The following is a 27,905-nucleotide window of genomic DNA, read 5'->3' on the forward strand; positions in this document are numbered from 1 at the left end:
TATGGTTTGTGAAGCAGAACTAACATTGATGCAGAGTGATCTGAACTGCTGCTGAGCAGAACAGTCCAGGTGTGGTAGGACTTGAAATTTAGGAGAGGAGTCGTTTGGGCTGGTGATTAACAAAAGTTTTGTTATTTCCTTAGCTCCACATGGATCCATGATGGGACCTGAACAACCTTTCCTGGGGTCCCTGTATTCCCCTGCAGAGGCTCTGGACCCGTCAGCCTTCATCGGCCTGGAGTCAGGCACAGAATTCCTGCCAGGAAAAGCAGGTGAGAAACAAATGTTTCCTCTGACTGCCTGGGTATGGAGCGTTTGCAGCTGGGAAATCCCTCTTCAGGAGTCCTAAAGAATCTTGGTGGGGAGTTGATACAAAAACTGAGTCAAGATTGGAAAGTTTCCTCTTGGCATGGACAGTTTTTGTTTCAGGGGAGTGTTCTGGTGTGAGGCCCTGGCACAGCCAGAGAAGCTGTGGCTACCCCTGGATCCCTGGCAGTGCCCAAGGCCAGGTTGGATGAGGCTTGGAGTACCCTGGGATAGTGGAAGGTGTCCCCTGCCCATGAGATGAGCTTTAAGGTCCCTTCCAGCCCAAACCATGCTGGGATTCTACATTAGGAGGTCACAGGAAGGTTGAGCTTGGAACTTTTCCAACCTCCCTGCTTAGGCAGGGCTACCCAGAGCCACTTGTCCAGGAGAACTGAGGAAAGAAACTCCTCTGCTGGCTCCTGGGGCCAGTGCTGGGTGTAACTCTTGTCAGATGGGAGCTCTCACTCCCAATAATCCTGGAAGAACAGAGGTTCTGCTGCCTCTTGCAGAGGGAATTGAAATTCCCTGAGGATGAACCCCAAACCCAGCAGAGTCAAACCTTCCCCTGGGAAAGTCAAAGCCCTGTGGTGTCAGGGCTGGACTGAGTGTGTTTGTTTCCCACAGCCCCTGAAGAATACTGGATGGGAGCTCAGCAGGACATGAAGGGACCAGATACCTCTTTCTTTGTTGAGCCACCAGGTAAAAACCTGATCTGCAGGAAGTGTTGGCAGAGAGCTCCTGAGCAGCAGAACCAGCTCCTCTCCTTGTCTGCCTCCTCAAGGGACACCAGGCTGGGACACAGCCACGTGGGAGCTGGCCAAGGACGGCACTGCTTCTGCTGCTCACATCAGTTTAGAATGGAAATGCATCTTCGAGGAGTGGGAATGGCTTTAAAATGAAAGAGAGTGGGGTTAGATGGGATATTGGGAAGGAATTCCTGGCTGGAGGGTGGGCAGGCCCTGGCACAGGGTGCCCAGAGCAGCTGTGGCTGCCCCTGGATCCCTGGGAGCAGCCTGGGACAGTGGGAGGTGTCCCTGCCATGGCAGGGGTGGCACTGGGTGATCCTGAAGGTCCCTTCCCACCCAAACCATTCTGAGATTTTACAGTTACCTTTAAATTCTAGTCACAGTTTAATCTTTGAAGCTCCACTGGAGCATTATTCCATTGGGAATTTTTATGTATTACAAAGCTTGACCCACAATGGGATCTTTATTTCTGTGAAGAAGCTGAGAACAGTTTCACCCTGGTGATGGGTAGGAAGTGTTTCTGGTGCTGGGGCTGGGGCTGGGAGGGTTTGTAGCCCAACCCTCCCCAGCTTTGCCACTTCTCCTGGGATTCAAGAGTTTTCCTGGGTGCTGCACAAATTATTTTCCTGAGAATGGGCAATCAGAGCCAATTCTCTCTGAGCTGAGGGGGATTCCCTCCCCAGGGTGGCTGGGGCAGCACCTGGGGTGTCCCCCCCATGCCAGCAGCTCCATGATCCGAGGTCTCTCCAGGAGCTGATTCCAGCTGCTTCTGTTCCCAGTGCCCCCTGCAGCCACAGAAGCCATAAGGACGAGCCTGCCCGAGAGCCCCACGGCATCAGCAGCCCCTGGAAACGTTCCTGCTGCAGCCCCAGCGCTGCCAGGAGAGGCTGCAGCCACAGAGGGACCCAGGGCTGCGGCTCCAGGTGAGTTCTGCAGCCTGGAGGGGGGGCAGGGGGTGGGAGAACATGGAATTGCCTCTCCTGCGGGAAACACAGCAAGGTGGGAACAGATCTGCTGTGCCTGCAGGTGTGGGAGAAGCAGCAAACCTGCTCAGTTGTGTCCCAGTCCAGGAGCTGATTCCATGGCTCTTTGCTGTCTCCACACTTTAGCTCCAGGAAAACCCTAAGGCTGTGGTTACAGCAGAGGGAATGGTTTAGGGGGAAAAGCCCCATGAGGTCACCAGGTCCAGCCCTTCCCCAGCAGTGCCAAGGCCACCACTGACCCGCGGCCCCAGGGGCCAGATCTATTCACAAGGGCCTTGAAACTGTCCTTTTAAAAGATTCTTTTTTAAAAAAAAACCAGTTTTAACGCATTTATACCCAGACTCATAGTGCCAGTTGTTGTCCAGTTTCCTAATACTTCATCCCACTCATTTCCCTAATGCTCCAGGGAACATCCATACTGCTTTTAGTATCTATTTACAGTCTTATTCATGTGTAAAATCACAATCTTAATGTTTTCTTTTGGAGAAGATCATAATATCACTTAAAAAACCCACAACAAAGTCAAACCCAAATGAGAGCTGGTGCATGATGGATCCTTTTGGTTTGGTTCACTAAAATATTTGTTTTATCTAAATGGATCCTTAAGTACCATTTTACAAGGAATTTTTTTTATTTTTCTATTTCTTTCTGACTTCAGTTTAAATATCTAAATTAGATTTCATACAATTTCCACTGGTTGGGAAGGATATTTTTAGATGTGACTCAAAAAATCAGTAGAAATGTTTTTTTTTGGTCGTCAGCAATAGATGGGAGATGTTGAGGGCACTGAGCTGCAGGACACAGAGGGTGGGCAGGGCTTGGGGCTGTCGAGTTGAGGAGCTGCAGCAGAGAGATCCAGTGCTTCTGGCACTGATCATTTGGAAAAGCTTGCCTCTGGACAGCTGAAACATTAAACAAAAACTGACTGAAAAACCTCCTTCAAGGGGATTTTAGGCAAATAGGAGCTTAAATGCAGAGGTTTGATTGTGCTGTGAAGTGACAAATGTTGGTTTGGAGCTACCAGCTCAGTGTTAGGAGATACTGTGTGAAAAATGAACAAGGCCAATTTGAAGGAATAGAGGGAATTTGGGATTCGTGGGAGGATTTTGTGTCAGGAGTGTCAGAGCTCCTGCTCGAGCACCAACCAAACCCCACCACCAGCACAAACCATGTTTAGGATGAAGTGTGTGGCTTTGGAGGGTGTCAGGACTTTTCCTGCTCTTGGGAAACCTGCTGGGCTCACACAGGTGATTCCACATTTTCTGTGTCTTGCACTAGAGGGAAAAAGAGCTTTCCCAGGGAGCTGTGGCTGCTGGAAGTGTCCCAGGCCAGGATGGAGCAACCTGGCGTGGTGGGAGGTGTCCCTGCCAGGAGAAGGGAGTGGGGCTGAAGCTGGGACACCTTGAAGGTGCCTTGCAGCTCCAGCCATGCTGGGGCTCTGCTGGCTGTGCTTCCTGGCTGGGCTCTGTTGGAATGTGCTCCTGGCAGAGGATCCAGCAGCTCTGGCCCCCTGCCAGCTGGGTGGCATCAGGCAGCTTTGGCACAGCAGCAATCCCAGGCAGCTGCTGCAGGCTGGGAGCAGATGGGAGCCCCACTGCAGCCAGGAGGGCACACAGGGCACGGGGGCTGCAGCAGGAGAAGCTCTGGATGCAGCCAGGAGTGGATAAGGACTGGAACACCTGGGTGAGCTGCTGGCAGGGGGATGAGGAGACACAGGGAGTGAGCCCTGGCTGTTCCACGAAGCAGCAGGTCAGGAGTTTCCAGGGGTTCTCCCTGACCTGTGGTGCCTGTGTTCCTCCAGGTGCAGCCTCTGTTCCCACCGCCGTGTCCCTTCCTGCAGAGAAAGCTGGGGCTGGCCCTGCTGGAGACACCAAACCTCCCCAAAGTCCTGCAGCAGCAGCAGCAGCAGCAGCCAGCCCTTTCCAGGCCACAGATGGGGGCTTTGCTCCTGCACCTGAAGCCAGCCCTGCCAAAGGTGTCAATGACACATCCACCCCGGGGACAGAGCTCGGCTTCGCCCCAGCAGGAGATGCTGGATCCCACCACGGGGTGGATTTGGGATTTGCCCCAGCAGCAGGTATGGAGTCCCACCAGAACATGGATTTGGGATTTGCCCCAGCAGCAGATGTGGAGTCCCACCAGAACATGGATTTGGGATTTGCCCCAGCAGCAGATGTGGAGTCCCACCAGAACATGGATTTGGGATTTGCCCCAGCAGCAGGTGTGGAATCTCACCAGACCATGGATTTGGGATTTGCTCCAGCAGCAGGTGTGGAGTCCCACCAGAACATGGATTTGGGGTTTGCTCCGGCAGCAGACACAGAACCTTACCATACCTTGGATTTGGGATTTGCTCCAGCAGCTGATAACAAAGCTCAGCACATTATGGGCTCTGAGTTTGGCCCAGCAGCAGAAGTCAACCATCACCACGGCCTGGATTCTGGGTTTGCTCCTGCAGCTCCAGCCAAGCCTGTCCCTGCTGTGGATGGTGGGAACGTGGAAGCTCAGCCTGGCCCTGTAGCTGCCCCCAGCATTGCTGTGTCTGGGGAGCTGCTGACATCTGAGGCTGCCCTTCAGCAGGACAAGGCTCCTGCAGGTGAGTGTGCCCAAATCCCAGAGTCCCATGGCTAATTCAGGTTGGAAAAGGCCTCTGAGGTCAGGGAGCCCAGCGTTGGTTGGCTTTGGGTGAAGCACCTTGAGGAGAGCTCAGCTCTGCTCTCAGGAGACACAGAAAATGCATCATGGGGATTCTTCATTTACAAAACATAAAACCAGAGGTTTTTAATGATTTTTAAATTGTCATTGGGCATTCTGAGCAGTGCTGAGTGGTCTGAGGACAGCCATGGAGCCGTGCTGGCTCATCCCTGCTGTGCTTGGCTCTGTGTCACCACCACCCTCAGCTCTCCCTGAAATTGCCCAGATCCTGTAGGACACAGAGCTGACAAACAGAGGTTCTTGAAAACAATTTCTGAAGAGACTAAAAGGCTTAGTTGATAATGTTGGGACCTTTTCTTGGGATGACTGTAGGTGTTGAATGCTGGGAAGGGCATGTTTGGTTTTCCATGTGCAGGTTTGCTGTGCTGTGTGGATTTCTCCAGGGACACCATCCCTCTGGAGAGAAAACTGCTCTCCAAAATTGTATTTATTTATATTTACATTACTAAAATGCAGCAAATAGTCCTGGGCAGAGGCAGCATATGAATTGGTTGTGGATGGGGTTGGAGCGAGCTATTTTTTCTTACCTTCTCTTTAGTTTAATGATGAGGATAACTTTCAGGAGAGAAGTTTTAACAAAAAAACCCACTAGGATGTAGAGACTGAGAGGCCCAGGTGGATGAATGAAAGAGGAAGTGCAAGACAATGCAGGAAGGTAGAAAGATCCTAAAAATCAGGTTTTGAAAGTGAGGAAACCCTTCAGTTCCTTACAGAGGATAAAAAATTGGGCGAGGGAGTGATTTTTATCTAATTTAATCTGATCTATATTTAAAACCAGGAATTTTTACTCTTTACATTCCCTTTGCAGAAGCAGTAGCAAAGGTGGAGGCGGAATCCAAAGTCCCAGAAGTTTGTGTGGATCACTCAGAGGAGATGAAGGACAGGAAACCTCCCCCGAGCCCCCGGGAGGAGGAAATTCCCGGGAAAACCAAGCAGCCGCCGGAGGCAGCAGGTGGGAAATGCAGCCAGGGCACAGCTCTGGCCCAGCCCCACAGGGGCACTGCTGCTGCCCCAGCCAGGGCCAGGCTCCAAAGTGCAGCCCCAGCAGGTTCCCAGTGCCTGCTGACACGGGGCACAGTCACAGAACTTGTCCTTTCCTTCCCCCTGCACAGTTGTTGTACCAATGCCTGTCATCGTTTCCCTTTCTGTTTAAAATTTAAATAAAATTAATTACAGAGAGAACTGCTCTCCCTTGTAATTATGCCTTACAAATGAGAACTGGCTGTAATTATGCAGAGTGAGGAATGTTGTGGTGGCTGTGTGGATGTATTGGAAGGTATAGATGAATACAAGATGATCAGCATTAGCCAGGGACTCCAGGCTGATAATGGAGTTCATTCTGGATTTTAATTCCCAGTGGGAAGCTGGGATAGTCTGAACTGGGCTGATTACAAAGAGGAGAAAACCCAAACAAACCCTCACCCTGTGCTTAAAAGCCCTGAAACAGCCCCTGCTTTGTGTTCTACCCCCACCTTGGCGTGTGCCAAGTATAAAAGTGCAGCTGAAATGGGATTGTGAGTGGGTGAACCAACCATGCCTCATAAACTCATTCCTGTTAAACACAAAATCAACCCCTTTGCAAGGGCTGGGGTTTAGCTGCAGGCTGCTTGTACTCCTGAGACCTGAAGCTTTCTGTTCCTGTCTTTCATGTTCCAGCTGAAGCAAAAAGAGCACTAGAAAATAAAGACCTTCCAGAAAAATCTGCTCCTGCTGAGAATGGTGAGACACAGAAGGAGGAGGCTGAGCACAACCACGTCCAGCACGCAGAACCTCAGGAAGAGAAAACCCTGCAGGAGCCCACAGGTAGGACAGAAACCATAACTTATAAAATAATTCCATTTCCTCATGGAAACCTCCTCTGGGAACTCTCCACCTTCTGCTCCTGGCTGTGGGGCCACCTGGGCCAGCAGAAATGTCTTTGTGTGGCTCTCAGTGCTCCTGGTGCTGGGCTCACCCTTCCCCTCGGATCCCTGCTCTCTCCAAGGCTCTTTCCCCCCACATTCAAACCCAAAGCCCAAATCCCTGTGCTCTGAGTGCTTTATCACTGGGACTGGCTCACATGTGCTGGGGGATTGCAGAGCTCCCATCTCTCTGCCATCAGCACTGGCTTTTATTTTGGTGTTGAAAAGGACTGTTCATTCTCACGAGGATATTCCCAGGGAGGATCCTTCCCAAGTGAGCTGTGCAATTGCCAAAGGAAGATGTGATTTTCTCCTGCTCCACTGACCCAGCCTCCAGAGGGGCTGGTGCTGCTCACACTTGGTGTGGAGGAGGATTTGTGGGCCAGGGCTGAGTGACAAACTGCTGCTCTCCTCACCCCCTGAGGGATCCCCAGGGACACAGCAGGTGACCCTGGGACACAGGCTCTGCCTCCCCCTGCTTCCTCCCTGGCTGCTGGGGAAACTTGGCTCTCTTGCCCCCATCTCTCTTCCCATCTTCCCACTAAACTTCTGTTTTCCCACTCTGGAAGGATGCCAGCTAGAGATATAAAAAGGCTCTCTCTGATCTTGTCTTGCTGAGACAAAATGGATCCTTAATGCATTTTTAAAAAGCAATGGCACGTCCTTGCAAGAACTGGTGCTTTTTGGTGGGGTAAGAGCCTGTGTCAGACTTGTGTTTAAACAGCACTGGTGGATGGATTTGGGGTAGATCACAGAGGTGTTGGGGTAAATACCTACCCCGGCCCTCCTGAGGTGGCTCTGGTGTGGTTTCAGTGCTGGGAAATCCTGCCTGTAGGGCCTGTTTGAGAGGGCTGCAGCCACATAGAGAATATATTTATTATTTCTTTTATCAAGCAAATAGTGGCCTTGATGTTTGAGCAGGCTTCCTGTATTCCAGGTCTTCCCACTGCACAAGTCAGGCACGCTCCCAAATCCAGGGACCGTGGGTTTGGCAGAGCAAAGCCTGCCCCAGTGCCTCTCACAGATGTGCCAGAGGAGCATCCTGTAGGTGTCCCACAGCAGAAGAGTCCTGAGCCCAGAGCAGACCTCTGTTCCTCAGTGGAGCTTGGCTGTGGTGCTGGAGCATCCCCTCGCTCTAGGGTCCCTCACAAAAAGGCCACCAATGTCCCCACGGAGCCTGTGGAGAGCTGCAGAGATCCCCCCCAGGAAAACTGGGATTTGGAAGGTGCCATGGTGAAGAAAAAGAAAAAGAAACCAAAACAAAGGAGAAACCAGCTGCCAAGAGGGATGGAGTTCTGGGATGAGAATGGAACAGCCTCCAGAGGTGCCAGGAGGGCTCCCTCTGGGGGGGAGTGGCAGCACCCAGCCGTGTGTCCTGGAACACCCCCTGGAAGCAGAGCTCTGGATGTGCCACAGGATGCTCAAATAAGTGCTGGGAGTCATATCCTGGAGGAGAAAAACACCTTCCCTGTGCCAGCCCCAGGACAGCAGGGCCCAAAATGCAGCGTGCTGGATGGCAGCCCCAGGGAGGAGATGGAGCCAGAGGGAAGGAGAGGGGCCAGCTGGACGCTGGGGTCTAAGGGCCAAAGCAAAGAGGTGCCCTCAGAGCAGGTGGGCAGGGCTGAGGTGCAGGAATCTGCTGCAGCCAAGGGAGCCAGCAAGGCCATGGAGAGAGACTTCCCCAGGAAAAATGAGAAGAGGGAGGACAAGGAGTCAAAAGGTGCCGAGCTGAAGGTCAATCTGAGCGCAGCAGGAACTCCCTTACAGACCAAACCTTTGGAATTGCCCCTGTCCCATGAAAACAAGGAGCCCAAATCCCCATCTCCAGGGCAGGAAGCACCCGCTGACTCTGTCCAGCAGCCTTCCCTGGAAACAGCAGCCAAGAAGAAGTGGGAAAAAAGCAAAGGGCTTGAAAGGGAATCCCTCAAACAGCCTCACCTGGAGGCTGCAGCCCTGGACAAGCTCCCTGCAGAGCCAAAGGCAGCTGGAGAAAGTGCAGGAGGGTCAGAGGGAGGACTGAGGAGCCCAACAGATGCTCCTGGAGCTCCTGTTCCAGTTCCACCAGAACCTGGGGAAGTTCCAGCTGGGCAGGGCAGGGCCCAGGGTGTCCCCAAACATCCCAGTCCTGGTGAGGCAGGGGGCAGGGGGGTGGCAGCAGAGCCAAAGCAAGGGAAAGGAGTCCCTGGTTGTGAGCAGCAGGCTGGGACAGAGCCCAGCCTGGCACACAGCATGGACAGGCCGAAGAAAAAGCGCAGTGAAGGGAAGGGCAAAAGAATGAAAAGCTGCTCAGAGCAGATGATGCTCTCAGAGGATGGAGGCAAATCCACTGATGGAGGGAGGACAGATGAGGCTGGGAAGGAAACAGTTTATCCTGAAAATGGCCAGGCTGTTCCTGCCAGAGGACACCCCTCAGCCAGCGCTGCACAGGCCTGTCCTGCAGACAAGCCCAAAAAAAGAGGCAGTGATGGAAGGAGCAAAAAAGGGGAAAGGAGCTTTTTCCAGCAGCCTTTCCTTGAGAATAAGATGGACTTAGGGAGTTTTCCTGAGGGAGCTGATAAGGTGAAGGAGGGCAGTGATAAGGGCAGAGAGCAGGGCTGTGTCCCTGCTGGGGGCTTGCAGGAAAATGCAGCTAAAATGGAAAGGCCAATTGAGCTGGGACCGGAGAAACCGAAAGAAAATGTTGGGAAAGGTGAAACAGCTGATTTGGGAGCTTTAGACCAAGCTTTGCTGCTGGAGAAGAGCAGAGAGGGAGCTAAAAATCCTGCTGTGGCTGCCACCATCAGCCCCACAGAGCAGCTGGGTTTGGCTGGGAAAGGCAGAGAGGCCAGAGCTGCTGGGCTCAGCTTGGATGTGCCAGTGCTGGCAGAGAAACCCAGGAAGAGGAGCAGTGATGGGAGAAGGAAGCAGCCTGAGAAAAGCCCCTCTAGGCAGGCAGCTGTCCTGGGGGCTGGGAGGGAAGGCAGGCAGGAGCAGGTGGCTGGAGGCAGGAAGGAAATGAGCTTGGCTGAGGAGAAGGGGTCTGGTTTGCAAAGAGAGAGGCTGGAGGAGGAGCTGGGGAAGCCCAAAAACCAGGGTGGCACTGGGAGCTTCTCTGAGCAGCCAAATCTTTCAGGCCATAAAACAGAGACTTCAGAGCCAGAAATACAGAAAGGGAACTTGGACACTAAGGAAGCTTGGTCTGTGAATAAAGGGAAGGAAGCAGATAAATCCCCAGGGCACAGGGTAGGGATGCACAGTCCCACCAGGGAGTTGGGCATGGACAAGCCCAAGGGTAAAAGCAGAGATGGGAAAGGCAAAAAGGCTGAGCACAGTCCTGAGCTGCAGCCAGGTGTCTTCCCTGCAGTGGGACATGTTCAACAAACTCAGTCTGAGAAGGGCAAAGAGAATTCCAGGACTCCAGAGGTGCTGCTGGGTCACCTGCCTGATCCTGCCAAGGCACAGGCTCCTGCTTTGCCTCTGGAGCCAGGGAAATCACACACAGGTGGTGAAGAGAAGCACAGAAAGGAGGAGCCTGACCCACAGCAGCCTTTTCTGCTGGAGCATAAAGCAGGAGCAGGGATGTTTCCTCCTGCTGGCCTGGAGATCAAGGATAAACCTGAGGCAGGAGGTGCCAGTCCTTGCAGCAGGAATACAAATCCTATTCCAGAGCATCCAGCAGTGTCAGATCCCAGCCTGGCCCCAGTCTCCGAGAGATCTAAAAAGAGGGGCTATGATGGAAGCAGTAAAAAGGCTAAAAATGCCTCCAGGCAGCCTGTTCCTCTGCAGGCAGAAGCAGACAGGAGTGAGGCACAGCCTGCCGTGGGAGCTGGGCTGGAATGTGGGGTGGAAGACACAGATCTTGTAGATGAAAACAGAAATATTAAAAACTTTCCCACTGGCCCTCAAAGACCTGGGAATAATAAAGGAAGGGACTTCAAATCCATGTCTCAGACACCAGCAAATGGCCCTGGGGATGGGGGTGATGCTCCCTGTGGCCTCCCAAAGCAGGGAGAAGGGGGTGCAGGGACTGGGGGCCTTCCTCCTCCTCCTCCTCCGAAAGCAGTGGCAGAGAAAAGCAGCAAAGAGCCTGGAGCTGGTGCTAAGAAGGAGATGCAGACCCAGAGATCTCATGAGCAGCCCAAAGAACCTGGAAAAGAGGTTTCCCAGGAGGGTGGGAAGAGCAGAGAGACTGGTTCCCAGGGTGGCCAGCTCGAGGACAAAAGTCACCTTTGTCCTGTGGCAAAGGTGGACGATAAAGAAATAAAACCCACTGATAAAGAAATAAAACCCACTGATACAAAGGTGGATGATAAAGAAATAAAACCCACTGATATAAAGGTGGATGGTAAAGAAATAAAACCCACTGATACAAAGGTGGATGATAAAGAAATAAAACCCACTGATACAAAGCACAACACTGCCAAGGCTCCCTCTGAGCTTCTTCATCAGGCAGCAGATCCAAAACACAGAGCAGCCTCTGGAGCTGTTGAGGGGACAGGGGGACCAGAGGCTGCTGTGTCCTGTGCAGAGAAGGGCACAGGGAGGTCCCCAGTCCCTGCAGGGACACCTGGCAGCACAGGGAGGTCCCCAGCCCCTGCAGGGACACCTGGCAGCACAGGGAGGTCCCCAGCCCCTGCAGGGACACCTGGCAGCACAGGGAGCTGCTCCCCAGCCGAGGCAGCCGTGTCCCAGGCTGTGCCAGGAGCTGGCAAGGACAGGAAAGCTGGAGGGGCTGAGCAGGGCAGGGACATGAGGAATGAGCACAGCTCACCCCAACACCAGGGCACTGAGCCTGATGCTGCTGGGACAGCTGCCCAAACTACCCAAAAACAGCCCAAGGGGAACAAAAAAGGTCCCTGTCAGCCTGCAGAGGAGGGCCCTGCTCTCCTGAAGGATGATGCTCCTCGTGCTGGGGAGGTTCTCCTGAAGGATGCTCTGGTGTCAAAGTCTGAGGGGGATGAACCTCAAGAGAAAACCAAGGAAAAGGATTCTCAAGCCAAAACCAAAGAAAAGGAGTCTCAGGACACAAACAAAGAAAGAGAAACTCAAAATACAACTAGAGAAAAGGAATCTCAAGACATAACCAAAGAGAAGGAATCTCAAGAAGTAACTAAAGAAAAGGAGTCTCAGGACACAACTAAACAAAAGGAATCTCAGGACACAACTAAAGAAAAGAAATCTCAAGAAGTAAGTAAAGAAAAGGAATCTCAAGAAGTAACTAAAGAAAAGGAATTTCAGGACACAGCTAAAGAGAAGGAATCTCAAGAAATAACTAAAGAAAAAGAATCTCAAGACACAGCCAAAGAAAAGGAATCTCAGGACACAACTAAAGAGAAGGAATCTCGAGCTCCAGCTAAAGAGACAGAAGAAGAACGTGAGCAGAAAGTGGTGCAAGAGGCAAAGAAAGAGAGAGTGAAGGCAGCAGAGCAGCTCAAGGGCTACATGAGACCCACCAAGGCCCGGGGGGTGCCAGCCCTGGTGCCAGCCCTGGCGGGCAGAGCCGTGCCCCGGCGGCCGGACAGAGGTGTGTGTGTGCCCAGGGCCTGCTGCCCGTCCTGCCCTGGCATGAGCCCCCGTGGGCATCCCAGCGTGGCATGAGGGGTGCTGGCTGCTCTCAGGGGCTGCTGGGGCTGCTTGCCTGGCTCACAGGGCTCACCCCAAAGGCAGAGCTGGCAGCTCGCTGCCGGTGCCAGGCTCTGCCTTGGGGTCAGCCGTGGGGACTGAGTTCCAGCTGGTGTGGAGGGTTTGGGTGCAGCTGGCCTTGAGCTGGGGTGTGACAGTGTCCCCTGACCCTGCTCAGGGATGGAGGATGCCAGGGGCAGGGAATGTTCTGGGTCCCTGCTGTTGGCAGGGTTTGGCTTTCTCCCACCTCAGACCAACTGCATCCCCTTCTCCTCCTGCAGTTGGTTTGGCTTGAGCCTCCTTGAGCCTCTTCATCCACAAAATGTGTTTCCTTCTCGAATCAAAACCTTTTCCAAAGCAGCTCTAACAAAACAATGGTGGGACTGATGTAAATTTTGGGACTTTATCCCTCTTGGGAGACTTTGGATGGGCTGGTCAGCATCCAGGGCTGGGCACCCTGGCTGTTCTCCAGGGAACAAGGTCCCTGTGCTCATAGGAAATGAGCTGGAATTCATCCCACAGAACTGAATCCAGCTCTTAGAAATTTTGAAATATGGCTAGAGATGAAATTGCCAATATTCTTGTACTTGTGCTCATTCTGAAGCTTCCTCAGAAAGAGTTGGCATCTCTGTGAACCCCACTCTGCCGAGGCGGGCCGGGGAGTTTGTCCCTGCCCTCAGGTGCTCTCCATTTGTGCCTTGTCATCAGGCATGGAAGTTTGCTGCTGTTCCTGCGGAGTTTCTTGCTGCCAGTTTGCATGATGCAGCCACTAACTCACCAGACCCCAAGCTCCAGAGTGCCTTAACATGCTGCTCAGGTTTTTGAGAGGTTTTGTAATTTTAATGAGTGTTGCATAACCTGAAGTAGTTCTATTTTAGTGGAAGTGGTGTTCTCTGCATGAACTTGTGCCTGCAGAAGTGATGCTCTTTGGTGCATGATGCAACAAAACAAAGGGAAAGCTGAAGGCAGCATCTTTTACAAAACCAACATTTCTTCCAAGCCTTTCCATTGTCTGCCAGGAGTTTTTGAAGGAAAAGCTCCTCCTGAATTTCTTGCACAGGTAACGGTGCAGGGACTGGAGGAGTCCTGGCTCAGAGTAGCACTGCAGCCTGTGAGTAAGTTGGCACAAATTTTGCACCTGGAAGTTGTCCTGATGTCAGTTTACTCAGGGCTTTGGTAACCTCCCATTGCTTTCCTCCTTTCAACACTTTGTATACAGAGTCAAGGATTGTTTTGTTGGGGTTTTTAGGAGGAGCTCAGAATGCCCAGCTCTGAATTCCCCCAGAGGGTGGGTTCTGGGCCCTGCCCAGGCTCCCCAGGGAGTGGGCACATTCCCAACCCTGCCAGAGCTCCAGGAGCATTTGGACAGCACTCTCAGGGGTGCACAGGCTGGGATTTTGGGGTCTGTGCAGAGCAGGAGTTGGATCAATGATCCCCGTGGGTCCCTCCCAGCTCAGGAGCTTCCTCCATGGTTCCAGGGCTGGTTCTGGAGCTCCTGGTGCTGTGTTCCCGCAGCAGCTGAAGGGGCTTTGCCATCTCAGAGCCCCAGGATCATTAAGGTTGGAGTCCTGTGCCCGATCCCAGCCTTGTCCCCAGCCCAGAGCCCTGAGTGCCACCTCCAGGAGTTCCAGGGATGGGCATTCCAAACCTCCCTGGGCAGCCCCTGCCCACAAATCCAGATCCATGACTGAGGCTTTTGTCTCCATTTCCATCCATGCTGGCCGTTCCTGGACCAGCTGTTCCAGAGCTGCAAAGGCCCCCAGGGCCTGGCTGGGTCCCTCAGTTGGCACAAGTGGTGTGGAAGTGCCTGGAGAGGGAACTCACACCCCAGTGGCACCGAGCTGAGCCCAGCACTCAGGGAGGGCAGAGGTGCTGGCATCCCTGGCCAGGTGACTGTGCTTGTTCATGACAGAGATCAGGGAATTGTTCAGGTTGGAGAAGTCCAGCCTTTAACCCTAGCACTGCCAGGGCCACCCCTGACCCACATTCCCCCCTGCCACATCCACATGTTTTTGACCATTTCCAGGGCTGGTGGTGGCAGCACTCCCCTGGGAGGGCTGCAGGGATCCACGAGATCTCTGTGGAAGTCCAGGTGTCACAGGGACTGTGTGTCCCCTCCTGTTTGTGCTCCTGTTCTGTACAATGGCATGCTCAGGGGGTTTGCCTTTAGCTGTTGCCACACCTTGGCCAACACCTCACCTGTGACTGTCAGGCAGGACTGGGAGGCTCCTGCTGCACACCTGATATCCTCACGAGATCCTGGAATGGTCTGGGTGTGGAGGGACCTTAAAGAGCACCCAGTGCCACCCCTCCCATGGCAGGGACACCTCCCACTGTCCCAGGCTGCTCCCAGCCCTGTCCAGCCTGGCCTGGGACACTGCCAGGGATCCAGGGGCAGCCACAGCTGCTCTGGGAATTCCATCCCAGCCCTTCCCCACCCTCCCAGCCAGGAATTCCCAATTGCCAATCTCCCATTCATCCCTGCCCCTGGCAGTGGGAGCCATTCCCTGTATCCTGTCCCTCCATCCCTTGTCCCCAGTTCCTTTCCATCTTTCTTGTTTCTTTCCCCTGGTGGGCAGGCAGTGATTTATCCCCACTTTAAAGCATTTTGGAGGACCCCCTGCTGAAGTTCAGTGATGAAATCTCTTTAGCCAGGCTCCCATGTCCTACACTGTGTGTTCCAGGATAACAGGATGCTTCCCTGCAAACATCAGCTCCTGTCTGTGCTGCTAAAATCGGTGCCAGGGTTGTGGTGCAGCTCCCTCGGGAGTCATGGCAACTGTGATGCTGCAGATCCCTCTCTCTGACAGCAGTTGGATCCATCTCCTGTAAATTAGGCCTTGCACACTTGTGTAATTTTATTTTTTTCTATTTTTGACTGTGCAGCTTTAGGAACATTGGCTATAAGGCTGATTGTGCAATTCTTAAATTTAATCCCTTATCCCTCTTTTGGGTTTATTTCAGCTTCTCATTGTTGTCGTTGCCATTGGAAGAACTGCCCCAGAGCCTCCTGGAAAATTATTTTATACCTTTTAATGTCAGGAGGCAGCTGAGCTGATAACAGAAACACCACAGGCATTATCAGCCTTTCCAATGTGACTGAACCTTTGTGGTGTCTCTTGTGTGAATTAAAACTCAATTTAGGAATTAGAGGTGACAATCAGGGGCCTCCATTCTGAATTTCCAAGGAGGTGCTGGGTGCTAGGGAATGGTTAAGGGGAGAATGATGGAAAGTTTTCACTGGGCCAGGGTTGGGCTGTTGGATTCTGATCTGCTGCTGACATCCCCCTTCCCTCTGCTCCTCAAGCTCTATTTCAAAGAGAGACTGGCAGAAGATTTTTCTTTTCAATCTGTCCTTGAAGAATAGTCGATTTTAGAAAAAGAAATTAATTTGTTTCAGTGTTTGGGGGCTGTATCCTCTTATGGATTTTGATTTGCATAAGCTGTTCAGCCCAGGGCCAGCTCCACAGCCGAGTGCTCATTGCACAACCACCCTGTGGTGCTGACAGTCTGCTCCTGAATTCCTGCCCCCAATGGGGGCTGGGGGCTGCTGGAGTGCTCCTCTCATGCCTGGATCCCTCTTTCCTCCCCATCCATCCCCATCCCTGTGGCTGCCTCCTGTCCCCAGCCCGTGCCAGGCTGTCGTGCTGCCCGTTGCCACAGTCACCCTGTCGGATGCAGGGCAGATTTCTCAACAGTTTGTGTGCAAATCAAATCCATTTAAAAGCAAGAAATGCCCATCCCTGTCTAATGACAGGATTTGCTTTGCTTTTGCAGCCACAGAGAAGCTCTTGCTGTAAATATTTTCTTTTCCTGCCTGGTTTCCATTATTTTAAGTGGGTCTAGCATTTGCACAGTAACCTTTCAGTCATGCCATGTTTGTAGTTCTCCTGTGGGACCCCAAACTGTAATTGGGTTTGTCTGACAGGAATTCATCAGCTGATTAACGCTCTGTTAATCAGGGCAGGGGCTGAAGGATGTGGAAGTGCAGCCAGTCATCCTGAGATCATCAGCACTCATGCAGTTGTGTGCAGGAGCTGGTAATAACAGAGGTGCTCTAACAATGCTTTGGAAATGCTCAGAGTCATCATATTGCAGGCTGTTCATTAATTAAAGGCCTGTTAGTTATCCCAAGGGCTGTGTGAGGGAGCTGAGCCCCACACGGTGTCACCAGGCAGGTCTGGCAGTGTCACAGGGCTTTGAGAGGGGACCTCGGCCCTGGGCTGCCCTCCTGCCCTTGGCCCTGCTGTGAGTTTGGTTCAGCCTGAACAGAAGGTGTTGGGGAGGTGTCACTTCTGTCCCTGGCTAAAAACTGAGCTGAGCTGAGCTGAGCTTACAGGATGTTTTTCCAGAGGTGCAGCTCTGCCCTGCTGTGTGCTCAGGGGCCTCTGATCCAACAGGATCACAGAATCCCTGAATGGTTTGGGTTGGGAGGAACCTCAGACCTCATCCAGTGCCACCCCTGCCATGGCAGGGACACCTCCCACTGTCCCAGGCTGCTCCAAACCCCATCCCAGCCTGGCCTTGGGCACTGCCAGGGATCCAGGGGCAGCCCCAGCTGCTCTGGGCTCCCTCCCCACCCCACAGCTCTGTGTTCTCTCGAGGTTGCCCAGAGCAGCTGATCCCACTGCAGATGCCCCTGGTTTTCCCCGGCTGCTTTCCCACCCTGCTGCACCAGTTCTGGTTCCTCTGCAGCGTATGCAGCCGTGCCCAGCTCTCCCTTGGAGCTGGTCCTTGGCCAGCCTTCCTGAGGTTGATTTCCTTCCTTTATTTTATATTCCTGCTCATCCTTGACTCTCAGATTTTCAAGAAAAGCTGGGAGCGAAACAAATCCGCTTCTGGCTGCAGAGTCTGCCAGGCTGAGGCTGCTGACCACATTTCCTTCGTGGTGCTGTGTAACTTTCTGGGAAATCTGAATTCCAAACCTCTTTCCCTGGCTGATGTTGCCAGTCTGTGGCTTGTGCATCATTTGTGAACCTCGTGTTGCCTCTGCTCGGTTTCTGCTATGAAATATCCCCACAATAAGCAAATATTGAGTTGGAAACACTCTGAGTGTGTTTGATTGCTGATTTTGGCTGATCTCTGTTTTTTGATGTAAATTCTAAAGCAGGGTTTGATCTGTAAATGACCCATCCTATAAAACATGAGGTTGTGTTTAAGGTTTGTACAACTCCACACCTTTGCAATGTTGACCTTATAGTGCAAGGTTCTGGTGGTCAGAATCCTAAATATTCCAGTTTTATCCTTCAGCCTGGCTTCTTGCAGCCTGTGGGAAGAAGTGAAGCGTGAGTTGAGCAGGGCTGGTTCCACAACCCATGTGTGTGTGTGAGCACAGGGGGCAGAGTGTGTAAATCCCAGGGTCCTGGGCACACAGAGCATGTCCTCGTGGCTCTGCTCGCTCTGATTGCTGTTCTTGCTAATAACTCTTAATTAGAGACCACACCAGCCACGCTGGCACCGAGGAGCTCATCATCCTGGAAAGTGATGTTGCCTTAGAAACCAGTGCAAGAGGCTGCACAGAAACGATTGTGTTAGATTAAAGCAAAAAAAAACCCCAGAGCATTAGCAGGGATAAGTAATAGCTTCGGGAGTGAAGCAAAAATAGAAGCACTAGGCTGATTCATCTGCTGAGGCTGGGAGGCTGCAGATTGGGTACCAGAGCTGACGTGGGATGTAGTGATCTCCGCCTGCTCCGGGGACTGGCACAGCCCAGCTCCACCTGGAGCAGCCCAGGGAGGGCTCAGGCATCCCTTGGGATGGCTGCCCTTGGAAAAGGATCAGTGAAAGCATCCCAGCAGATCTGAGTGCCTGCAGAGGTGGTTGGTGCTGGGACTGAGACTGGGCTGGGCGTGCTCAGCAGCCCAGGCTGATCCTGTCAGCTCGACCTGCCAGCAAGGCCAGGGTTTAATAAAAGGATGTGAACAGGCAAAACAGAGCCTTCCTCCTTGTGAACAGGCAAAACAGAGCCTTCCTCCTTGAGAGAAGGCTCTCTCACCTCTGGAAGGGACTGGGACCCTGAGGCAGTGAGAGAAGCTCCACGTGCAGAGCTGGACTGAGGCCTGATCTACAGGATCTTGTCATGGTGTCACTGCTCCTGGCATGAAAGGTGGTGGAGAGCCCAGGAGGAGAGGAAAACCCCAGATTTGGTACTTGAAGAGTAGGAAATGTTCCTCCATGATGACCTGAGGGTAAAAGCAGTGGTGGAGCTCCTTTGAGGGTATCTGACTCTCCCTTCCAACCCAGCTCTGCTCCAGTGAGACCCTCCCTTACTTGAGTCTCCTTTCCAAATCTGCCCAACTCTGTATTCTGAACATCCTTCCACCCTTTCTGGCTCATCCTCACTGACCACTTTGCCTTTTAATTCTTCAGAGAATTAAAGGTTTATGGGAATCTAAAGGAAGAAATAGGGAGCAAAGCTCTGGTGGGAGAGCTGCTGGTCACAGCAGGTCCTGGCCTTGCACAACCACTGTGGCACAGCTTCAGAGGCAGAATATTCATAAATAGAAATTAAAAGAACTGGACTGGGTAGAAGATAGAGAGGCCAGGGCACTGGAGCTGGGCAGGGCTCTGGGAGCAGCATGCTGTGGGCAGGAGGAGGCTGTTGGGAAGCTCTCCGTCTGTGAACTCTACATTACCTCCATTAATGTCCTGAAAGATTAAATACTGGCTGACTTTGGAGATTTTTCATAGCTAAGCATTCTCCTGCTTCTGAGCATCCCAGGTATTGACTGTGGTTCATTTCCTGCATTAGAAAATATTATTTAATGAGGCAGCAGCAGAGGCTGTTACTGGCTGTGCACTGACATGGAGCCAGGCTTTTCTTCCATGTCATGCAAATCCCTTCCATGATCCCAGGCTCTGATGTACCAGCCCCAAAATCAAAGGGGGGTTTCTCCTCTGTTAGAAAGGGTAGGTATTTGCTTTCTAAGTGCAAAAAAAAAAATCAAATGAAAGCTCCTAGGTGGTTTCAGAGAGCTTTAAAGGGCTGCCCTCACTCCTGGGGAAGTGCTTTAAGGGATCTCTGGTGGATTGAGACTTCCTGTAAAAAAAATCTTGGTTTGGATTGAGTGAGCAATGGAGGAATGACAGTAATTACACGGATTAGAGGAACTCAGGGCCTGCCAGATTGGGGAGCACAGTCAGTACTTTCAGAGTGAGCAAGTGCTTGCAAACATTAGTCCTACATCAGGGAGGAGGGAGAGCACGAGCCGTGAGCTGAGAGCCCGTTTCCCACAGCAAGACACCTCGGAATATTTTAAAGCAGAGAAAAATTGTTGAGGCTCTTTGAGAAGTGAAGGTTGTGGGTGGAACTATTCTGGTTAATTAGAGGCTGTCAGGAAAGATTCATATAACTTACAGTTCCTTAGTCATTGTTTTTAAATATAGCACTGCCTTAAATCCCAAGCTTAAATACAAGCAGATAAATGTGTGGATTGTAGCATTTCTCACAGCAGGTTCAATTCAGGGGGCGTAGTGGAACTTGCAGGCTCTGGGTATAAAAATACATTTCTTTCAGTTCAACTCGAGCAGGGGAGGCCTTTTCCATGAGCTCTGAGGACATTTTCTCCAGAGTGGAGTGTGGTGATACCCGGGATGGTTGATGTGCTGTGACCCTGGTTGAGAGAGCAAAATCTGCCTCAGTCAAGGATTAAGCTGCCCCAGACACTTAAGAATAAAAGCTGAATCTGCAGTTTGGTGCTGATGCAGCCTCTGAGCAACCTGCAGCCCAGTTTAACCAGGGGAGTGGTGTCCAAGTCACACCAGCTGAAGGAAGGAGCGTTGTGGGGGTGCTGGGACAGAGGTGGCTGAGGAGGGCACATCACAGGTGTTGAGGCTGGGTTGGGATGGATCAACACAAAGCGTGCAGTGCTGGTGTGGATGAAGGGTGACAGAAAAAATCCACCTGCAACCAGGACAACAAGCAACGAAGCTTGTATTTTTGTCAACTGGGGCGCATGTCTGGTTTGTCTGGCAAATTCTGTGGACCCAAAGAGGCAGCTGCTTCAAAACACAGATATATGGCGTCTTTAAATCAGCTAAAAATATTGTAAGATATGTTCATGTTCAAAAACATATGATGAAAATGAATCTTGCTGTATTTGAGACTCCAGGACCTTTCCAAACACATCCCATCCCATCCTTTTCAGCTTTGTCCTCTTGCTTACGGGAGCGATCCGGTTTGTGAATTGTGAAATGCTCATTACAGCAGGACTTGTGATCACTGTTGACTCCAGAAGAATATATTAAAATTCACAGAAAACAAAGCCCTTGTGCTGAAAGGGCTCATTCTGCACTGTGCTGTTGGGGCTGGGCTGGGGGGGCCGTGCCTTGATTTGGTTTGCGGGGGGATGGATCGCTGACCTTGGGTCCTGCGTGTTCTCGGAATGGCTCATCAGCAGGAACTGATACCGATCAAAGCATCGATCACAGCAGAGCTTGGCAGAGCAGAAGGAGAGGCCGAAATCCCCCCCAGATGTGTCGGGACCCCCCAAAGGCTGCTGACAGAAAAACCCTTCCCCTGAGCCGATAAAGCCACGGCAGCCTCAGCGCAGGGCCGGGCGCTCGCCTTCCCCAAGTGAATTCCTGAGGATTCTCCACAAAAGGATGCAACCTGCCGGTTTCTTTTGAACTAGTGGCTGCCTGCAGTAAGTGAAGGCGACGGCGCAGGGGGTGGGGAGGACGGGGTTTGTCACGAATACCGGGGGCACGCCGTGTCGTCACGGCAGCGAGCCCGGCGCGCCGAGCGCTGCAGCGGAGCCGCGGAGCCGCCGCGATGTCCCTCTCCAACCAGCAGCCCGAGTACAGCCCGCTGGGCAAGGGCAAGAGCCCCGAGAGCTTCCCGGCCGCCTTCCACCGCATGGAGTCCCCGAAAGACTTCGGCAAAACCGAATTCGAGTGGCAGAGGACCGAGGGGAAGCTTAACGAGATTGGCTTGAACGTGAACTCGGGGGGACCGATTAAGGACGGGCTCGTTAAGAACGCCGGTTTCACGGATGAGGACAAGCTCTGCTTCTTCGAGGGAAAACTAGACAAAGAGCTAAAAATAGCTCAGAAAGACAAAAGAGAATTTGAGGTGCCGGGCAAGAAATACCAGGCGGCTGCAGGTCACCTTGAGAGCTGGTCCCTGATTTCGGAAACCTTTCCTTCTGCAGAAGGCAACTTCGGGAACCCTAAAGCCACCGATTTCCGCGTGGGACAGGCGGGAGCCGAAAAAGCCGCTCCCGGGCTGGGTAAAAATGAAGCCATCACCGACCAGGAGAAAGCCGTGGGTAAGGCTGGGATGGAGACCAAGTGCCAGCCGGAGCCAAAGCTGCCCCATCTCTCCGTGCCGGAGAGCGATGCCGGCAAATTCATGAAGGAGCAGGAAATCAGCGTCTGGAACCCCAATTTCCAGCCTATCCTGCCGAACGACTCGGGGTCTAAAGAAGCGGCCGCGAAAAAAGATGGAGCCCCCGGCTATTGTGTCCTGGGGGTGCTTAACGACAGCTACGGGCAGAGCGGGCTCTCTTCCCCCGCTCCCGCAGCCAAAGCGGCCCCTCCGACCACCACCGTGGAGCTGGCCCAGGACGAGTCCAAAAGCAGTGACCTGAGCGAGAGCCCCGAGATGGAGGAGGAGATGGAGGAGCAGCTGGGCTCTGAGGGCAGTTTGCTGGCCAGGGCTGCCCACCAGAGGAAGGCGATGAGGCGTGCGATGTCAGAGTGCTCTCACTTGTCGGTGCCCCTAACCCTTAACCTGGCCGATAAATACCCTGAGCCGGTGCTTAGAGAAGACGTCGCCACTGGGCTGCTCTCTCCTAATAGCAGCCTGACCCAGAGCCGCAGCCCCACGGCCGGCAAGCCCAGCTCCCCGATGAAGCGGTCGCTGACGGTGGCGGAGGAGCAGGCGGCGCTGGGCGGCCCCGCGGCCCCGCCGAGCCCCGGCCCCGGCGCGCAGCCCCCGGCCCCGGCGCGGGAGGAGCCGGCCGCCAAGAAGCGAGAGGAGTGGAACGGCAGCAACTCGCTCAAGAAAGAGCTGGGCAGCCCGAGCGTGTTCCACAGCAAGCTGGAGCAGATCCCCGAGCTCGGCAGCCAGGACAAAGAGCGGCAGGAGGCGGCGGGCAAGAGGGACAAGAGGAACGGCGGCGATGGAGCGCCGGGGCTCGATGCTCCCCAGGGCAAAGGCGCCGAGCTGGAGCCCGGCAAAACGGCTCCTCTGGAGAGGAAAGAAATCGAGGTCAGCAATGTGCAGAGCTCTCCGTCTCCCAAGCAAGGAGATTTACCACGTGATGGTATGTTACTAATTTTTACCTCTCCGGGCAGGGAGCGGACAGGAGCTGGGAAGAGCCGAGTGACTTTAGAGCGCACCTGGGAGCCCGGCACCGCCGTGCTCTGCAGGCAGAACAAAGGATGGGTCTGTACAGATAGAAATGGAGGGGAAAGGGGGAAATTAATTGCCTGGCTGGTTGCTCAGCGTCTGGTGCAGCAGCAGCTGTTAATGGCTTGTCGGGATCCTAAACTTGAGCGATGGATTCTCAGATCCGTGGCGTCCACAGGGGTCCCCGCCGGTCTCCCCCGGGTCCCCTCCTGCCACAGCTCCCCCGAGCAGAGGTACCCCAGATCACGAGCTGTATTGTGAGAGCAGGGTGATAGCAAAGTTAAACCCTCTCAGCAAACCCTGCCAAAAAAATCTGCGGATTGTGCTTTTCCCGTAAGCTTCTGGCATTCAGTTTGAGGGAGCACAAGAGTGATGGGTGCAGTGATTTATGGAGTTAAGCTCTTCCCGGTGCTGAAATTCAAAGTGGAATTTCCCTGTCACTTTCTGGAAGCTCTTTCCCAAACCCCCCGTTTGAATGGAGCCGTTCCCATTCCAAGGGTCAATAGCAGCTTGTTGTATTCTGTGGGGTTTGTTGTTTCAATGGTGCTGTGGTGTATGAGGTCACTCTTCCCGGATTTAAAATCTGTGAGAAGAGTAGTTAATCTTTGTTCTCCCGCCTGGAACAACATCTCTGTGTCCCCCCTGCCAGCCCCAGCCAGCAATAAACCTGCTTTTTTCCCAGATTTTGGATGCGACCACGGTGTTTGTGCTTTGTCTGTCGCCCGCATTAACGAGAGTAGAGAAAATGTGTCAGGGGATAAAGACAAAAGATTTGCAAGAGAATTTTTGCATCCTTTTGTAGCCAGCTGGTTTGTCAGCCCCTGGGAGGACTGATGTGAAATGAAAAGTGTCACGTTGTCGAGGGACAGGAGGGTAAAACTCAGGTGTGCAGGGGAGTGAGCTCCTCAGGTGGAGCCCCAAAACTCTTGGGGTGAGCTGAGCTCTCTGAGCGGGGCAGGGCAGTCCCCGAGGGGCTGTGCTCACACAGCCCTGGGTTTGTTCTCCTCTGGGTTTGTGGTGTGTGAGTGACACCCCATGGTCACTCTCACTGCCCGCGCCGGGCTCTGGTCATGGCCCTGCAGCCTTTGGTCACTCACCACTGCTGGGCCTAAGGAGACTTCTGCTTTCTCCAGTTATCTCTCTAGATGCTTCAGGTCCCAACCTCATGTTTGGGGAGCTGTGGAACAAGGTTTGGGCAGTACAAACTCCCCTCTGTGATGTGCCAATGTGTCTCACCTTTTCACTGAACCACAGGATCCCAGGATGGGCTGGGTTGGAGGGACCTCAAAGCCCATCCATGCCATGGGCAGGGGCACCTTCCCCTATCCCAGGTTGCTCTGAGCCCCATCCAGCCTGGCCTGGGACACTTCCAGGGATGGGGTGTTGAGGATGGAGAGATTCTTTCCCTTCCATCCTCTCAGTGTTTCCTGGTTCCTCACGGTTGGCTCCAGGGACAGATTTTAATGAGCTCGGATAGCCCTGGCTCCTTGGAGTCTGAGCAGAGCTGTCAGCTCCTGGCAGGCAGGTGGGAGCCACTGGCTGCCCTGTGGTGGTCCCAGGGTGGTCCTGGCTCAAGCCAAGGTTGGACAGGACACCTGGGGATGTTCTCTTGGGCTCAGGTCAGACCCTTGTGTTCCGTGGTCACCTGGGCTTGATTTTGTACCTGAACATGAGAGGGATATCAGTTGTCTTGGGAACTGAAACATGGCAGGAGTAAAGAGCTGTTGACAGCAAATGTGGAGCAGAAAAAACCCCAAAAATTAAGTATTTGTGCACACCTTTCATGTCAGAGTTCTCGGGGTGAAGGGGCTTGCCACCACCTTTCATGTCACAGATTTTTGGGGGTTTGCTGAAGTCTTTCATGTGCCAGTTTTTTTTGGGGTTTGATGACACCTTTCTTGTCACAGTTTGAGGGATTTGCTGATACTTTTCACATCCCAGTTTTTGGGGGTGGTGGTGTTTCCTGACACTTTCCATGTCCCACTTTTTTGGGGGTGATGGGATTTGACAACACCTGCCCTGACACCAAAGTTTAACTACAAGACAAACCAGCAGCAGGGTTCATATTTTGGGCAACTGGCACCCCCAGTTTGGCTTGGCTGGTGAATTCTGTCCAACTCAAGGGACAGCTGTTTGAAAGCACAGCTCTGTGGGATCTTTAAATCAGACAGAACATTTAAAACCTCATCTGAAGTGGATTGACATGTTTTCCCCAGAGGGGCTGAGCATCAGTGATGGAAAGGTCACTGGGATGGGAGTGCTCCGAGTGTTCTGGCTGGGTTGTGTTTTGCAGATGGTTTATTCAGATTGCCGAGGGTTTTTTACCATTTGGTTTATAATTTTGCTCTTGCAGTCTTTGTTATGAAAGCTTGTTTGTTGTCCTCACAATCACAGGTCTGGGTGAGCTGGTACAGAGATAACTGAGCTGGCAGAGCTCTCACAGGCATCAGTATCGTAGAATTTGAAAAGTTATTTTCTACTCTTTGTGGTTTTTACTCTTTAATCTCTGGTTTTATCCTCTCCTGGGAGCAAAGCAAGCAGTAGATGCAATGAAATGTTTTCTATATGTGCAGTTTAAAGGATTTCCAGGACGCAAGAGAAACCAGACAAAAATTCCTCAGATGTTCCTGAAAAGCTTCCCAACTTTCTGTGCTGAGGATTTTTCCCTCTCCCCTGTTAATCAGCAGAGAGGTGGTTATAGTAAAAATAACTCCCCCAGCAGGCAGTGCTGGCTGGAAGGTGGAGCTGGTGCTAAATCCCTCCTGTGCATTTCATTCACACTCAGTTCCTATCCTGAGATCCTGATCAGCCTCCCTGCCTCATCTCAGCACTCACCTTGCAGCTCTCCATCCACTCACCAGGCAAAGTGCTCAGTGCATCCATTTGATCTGACAGAAAGAGGTTTTTCCTGCTTTTTGTTAACCCCTCTCTTTTTCTGCCTGCTCTGTCTGTTCACCCTGACCTCAGTGCTCACACCTGGGGTAACAAATTCTGTCACTTGCACCTTTTATCAGCCTAAAAATACTTTAAAGAATTGTGCAGCCTGATCCAAATCATTTGTATGGTATCTCCACTTAAAGTAGACTTCCTTGGTTCTGCCCACCCAGGGTTGTGGGATTTTTTGCTAAATATCTGCTCCTCTTGTGTTCTTTTAATGGAAGGAATTAGTAGAATTGTACACGAAACTTATTTTTCTTCCTTGCAGACAGGTGGGTGTTGGTGTGATCACAGAATCCCAGGGTGGTTTGATTGGAAGGGACCTTAAAGCCCATGTGGTGATGGCACATGTAGTTTAATTTTAGTTTAATTTCATTTTAAGAGCTGCCCCCAAGGCGCTGCTGCTCCAAGCCCTCGCGTGCCCAGGGCGGGTATTTTCAGCCAGGAGATCCTGGCTGCAGATTAGTCCTGATCAGAGCTGAGCCCCAGGACCTGCTCAGCTCCCTCAGGAATCAAATCTCCCTGGACAAGCGGCCTTGTTGTTCCCAGCACTGAGGACAGGTTTGACACCTGAGTGCTGTGTGATTTATTGGCATTCATTTGTACCAGTGTCACCTCCAGCACTGTCACTGCCAGGAGTGATGTCCTTCAGCACTCCCTTCACCTTCTGCCTTCTCTCACTTCCTTGGCCTTTCCCTGAGATGTTTTCTGCTCTGGAACACCAGGAATTGCAGGTTGGGTCTGTCACACCCAACACCAGCTCAGTGTCTGCATCAGGAAACCATCCTGGGTTTCAGCTCAGGTTTTTTATACTCCATGAAGTCCAGCCTAACTTCCAATCTCCCGAAGGATTTTTTTTTTTCAGCAGAACAATGTGTTTTAGAGGAGTACAGAATCCAGGACTCCCAGCAACAGTGAGGGTGGGAGAGCCCTGGCCTCAGGTTTGCACTGATTTAAGTTAGTGCTGGGATTGGGAATGTCAGCCCAGGAAAAAAGCCTGTACAAAGCCAACACTGCAGTGGTGGTGGCACAGGAAAGGGAGTTTGCCATAGGGGAGAAAAGACAGAAGTGACTGCAGCTGCTCTGTGCCTGGTTGGCATTGGGGGATACTGGGGAACCTCCCTGGAATTCATGGGATCATCAGTGACACCTCAGTGCTTGAGTATTCCAAGACAGGATTGTCTCTATTTTACATTTTGAACAGGGTGGGACAGTTTTATGCCTTCAGACACTGGAAAGCTGAAGAGGGGCTTTGGGCAAAGGCCTCAAGGAACAGGACCCAGGGAATGGCTCCCAGTGCCAGAGGCAGGGATGGATGGGAGATTGGCAATTGGGCATTCCTGGCTGGGAGGGTGGGGAGGGGCTGGGATGGAATTCCCAGAGCAGCTGTGGCTGCCCCTGGATCCTGGCAGTGCCCAAGGCCAGGCTGACAGGGCTTGGAGCACCTGGGACAGTGAAAGGTGTCCCTGCCGTGGCAGGGGTGGCACTGAAGCTTTAAGGTCCCTCCCAACCCAAACCAGTCTGGGAATCTCTGAATTCCATGAAAATACCCTGGATGTCCCCTGGCCCAAGCACTGCCCAAGCTCAGGTGGGCACCTGGAGATTGTCTGGGGCTTCACCAACGTTCAGAGCAGCTTTAGGGCCAGCCTGAAACTGGAATCTGGGCCCTGTTTTTGGCTGCTCCTCACTGGATGTGCTGGCTAAGGCAGCTGCAGTTCAGGGGTGGTTCTGCTGGTGGGTCACTGTGATGGGAGGTGCTGCTCAGAGCAGCCTCATCTGTCCAGGCCGTGCCCTCTTGGGTGAATGTGGGAGGCACTTCAGGTTGTTCTGATTTAGGATTGCACTTGCTGCAGTGAAAATAGAGTCTTAACAATCCTGGAGCCTTAGGGTTACAAATGCAGGCAAAGAGGACATCTGATTTATTCTCAGTTTGTGATAACCAGCGAAAATGTCCATGTTGCCTGAGTTGCATTTGTTTCCAGATAAAATGCTGAGCCCTCTGCATTTGGGTCAAGCAGGAGATGTTGATTCTGCCTTTTCTGGGGAGGAGGGAGCAGCTCAGGGTTATATTTCTGCCCAAACCAAGATTTGTTGTATTTGTAGATACTTTTCTGAAGAGCCTTAGACAAAAATGCTTTATTTGAGGGTGGTTTTTGGAATGCAGCTGCTCCTTTGGGGTGATGATGGATGAGGAAGGAGCTGAGGGATGAGAAAGGAGCTGAGGGATGAGGAAGGAGCTGAGGGACAAGGAAGGAGCTGGTTCCTCTCTATGGTTCCACAGGAGCAGGTTTTGTTCCAGGGCTTGTTTACGTTCAAGAGGGAGAGTAAAGACAAGGATGGTCATTGCCTTATTGCTTAATCT

At 52.5% G+C, this 27,905-nt stretch overlaps 1 protein-coding gene across 6 annotated transcripts in view; it reads left to right on the forward strand.

Annotated features, from left to right (window-relative positions):
• Window positions 1-27,905, forward strand: part of MAP4 (microtubule associated protein 4) — a 152,002-nt gene that overhangs the window by 90,512 nt on the left and 33,585 nt on the right. For 3 of the 6 annotated variants that reach the window (XM_084213525.1, XM_084213526.1, XM_084213529.1), the window contains exons 7-13: window positions 144-272; window positions 931-1,005; window positions 1,832-1,975; window positions 3,837-4,631; window positions 5,559-5,702; window positions 6,407-6,553; window positions 7,589-12,154. In XM_084213525.1, coding sequence (XP_084069651.1) covers window positions 144-272; window positions 931-1,005; window positions 1,832-1,975; window positions 3,837-4,631; window positions 5,559-5,702; window positions 6,407-6,553; window positions 7,589-12,154 — 6,000 coding nt within the window. The remainder of the gene's footprint in view (window positions 1-143; window positions 273-930; window positions 1,006-1,831; window positions 1,976-3,836; window positions 4,632-5,558; window positions 5,703-6,406; window positions 6,554-7,588; window positions 12,155-27,905) is intronic. The other 3 variants (XM_084213528.1, XM_084213527.1, XM_084213530.1) reach the window with 3 other exon arrangements.

This window comes from Fringilla coelebs, assembly GCF_963513975.1.
Source record: "Fringilla coelebs genome assembly, chromosome: 1".
Lineage (NCBI taxonomy): Eukaryota > Metazoa > Chordata > Aves > Passeriformes > Fringillidae > Fringilla > Fringilla coelebs.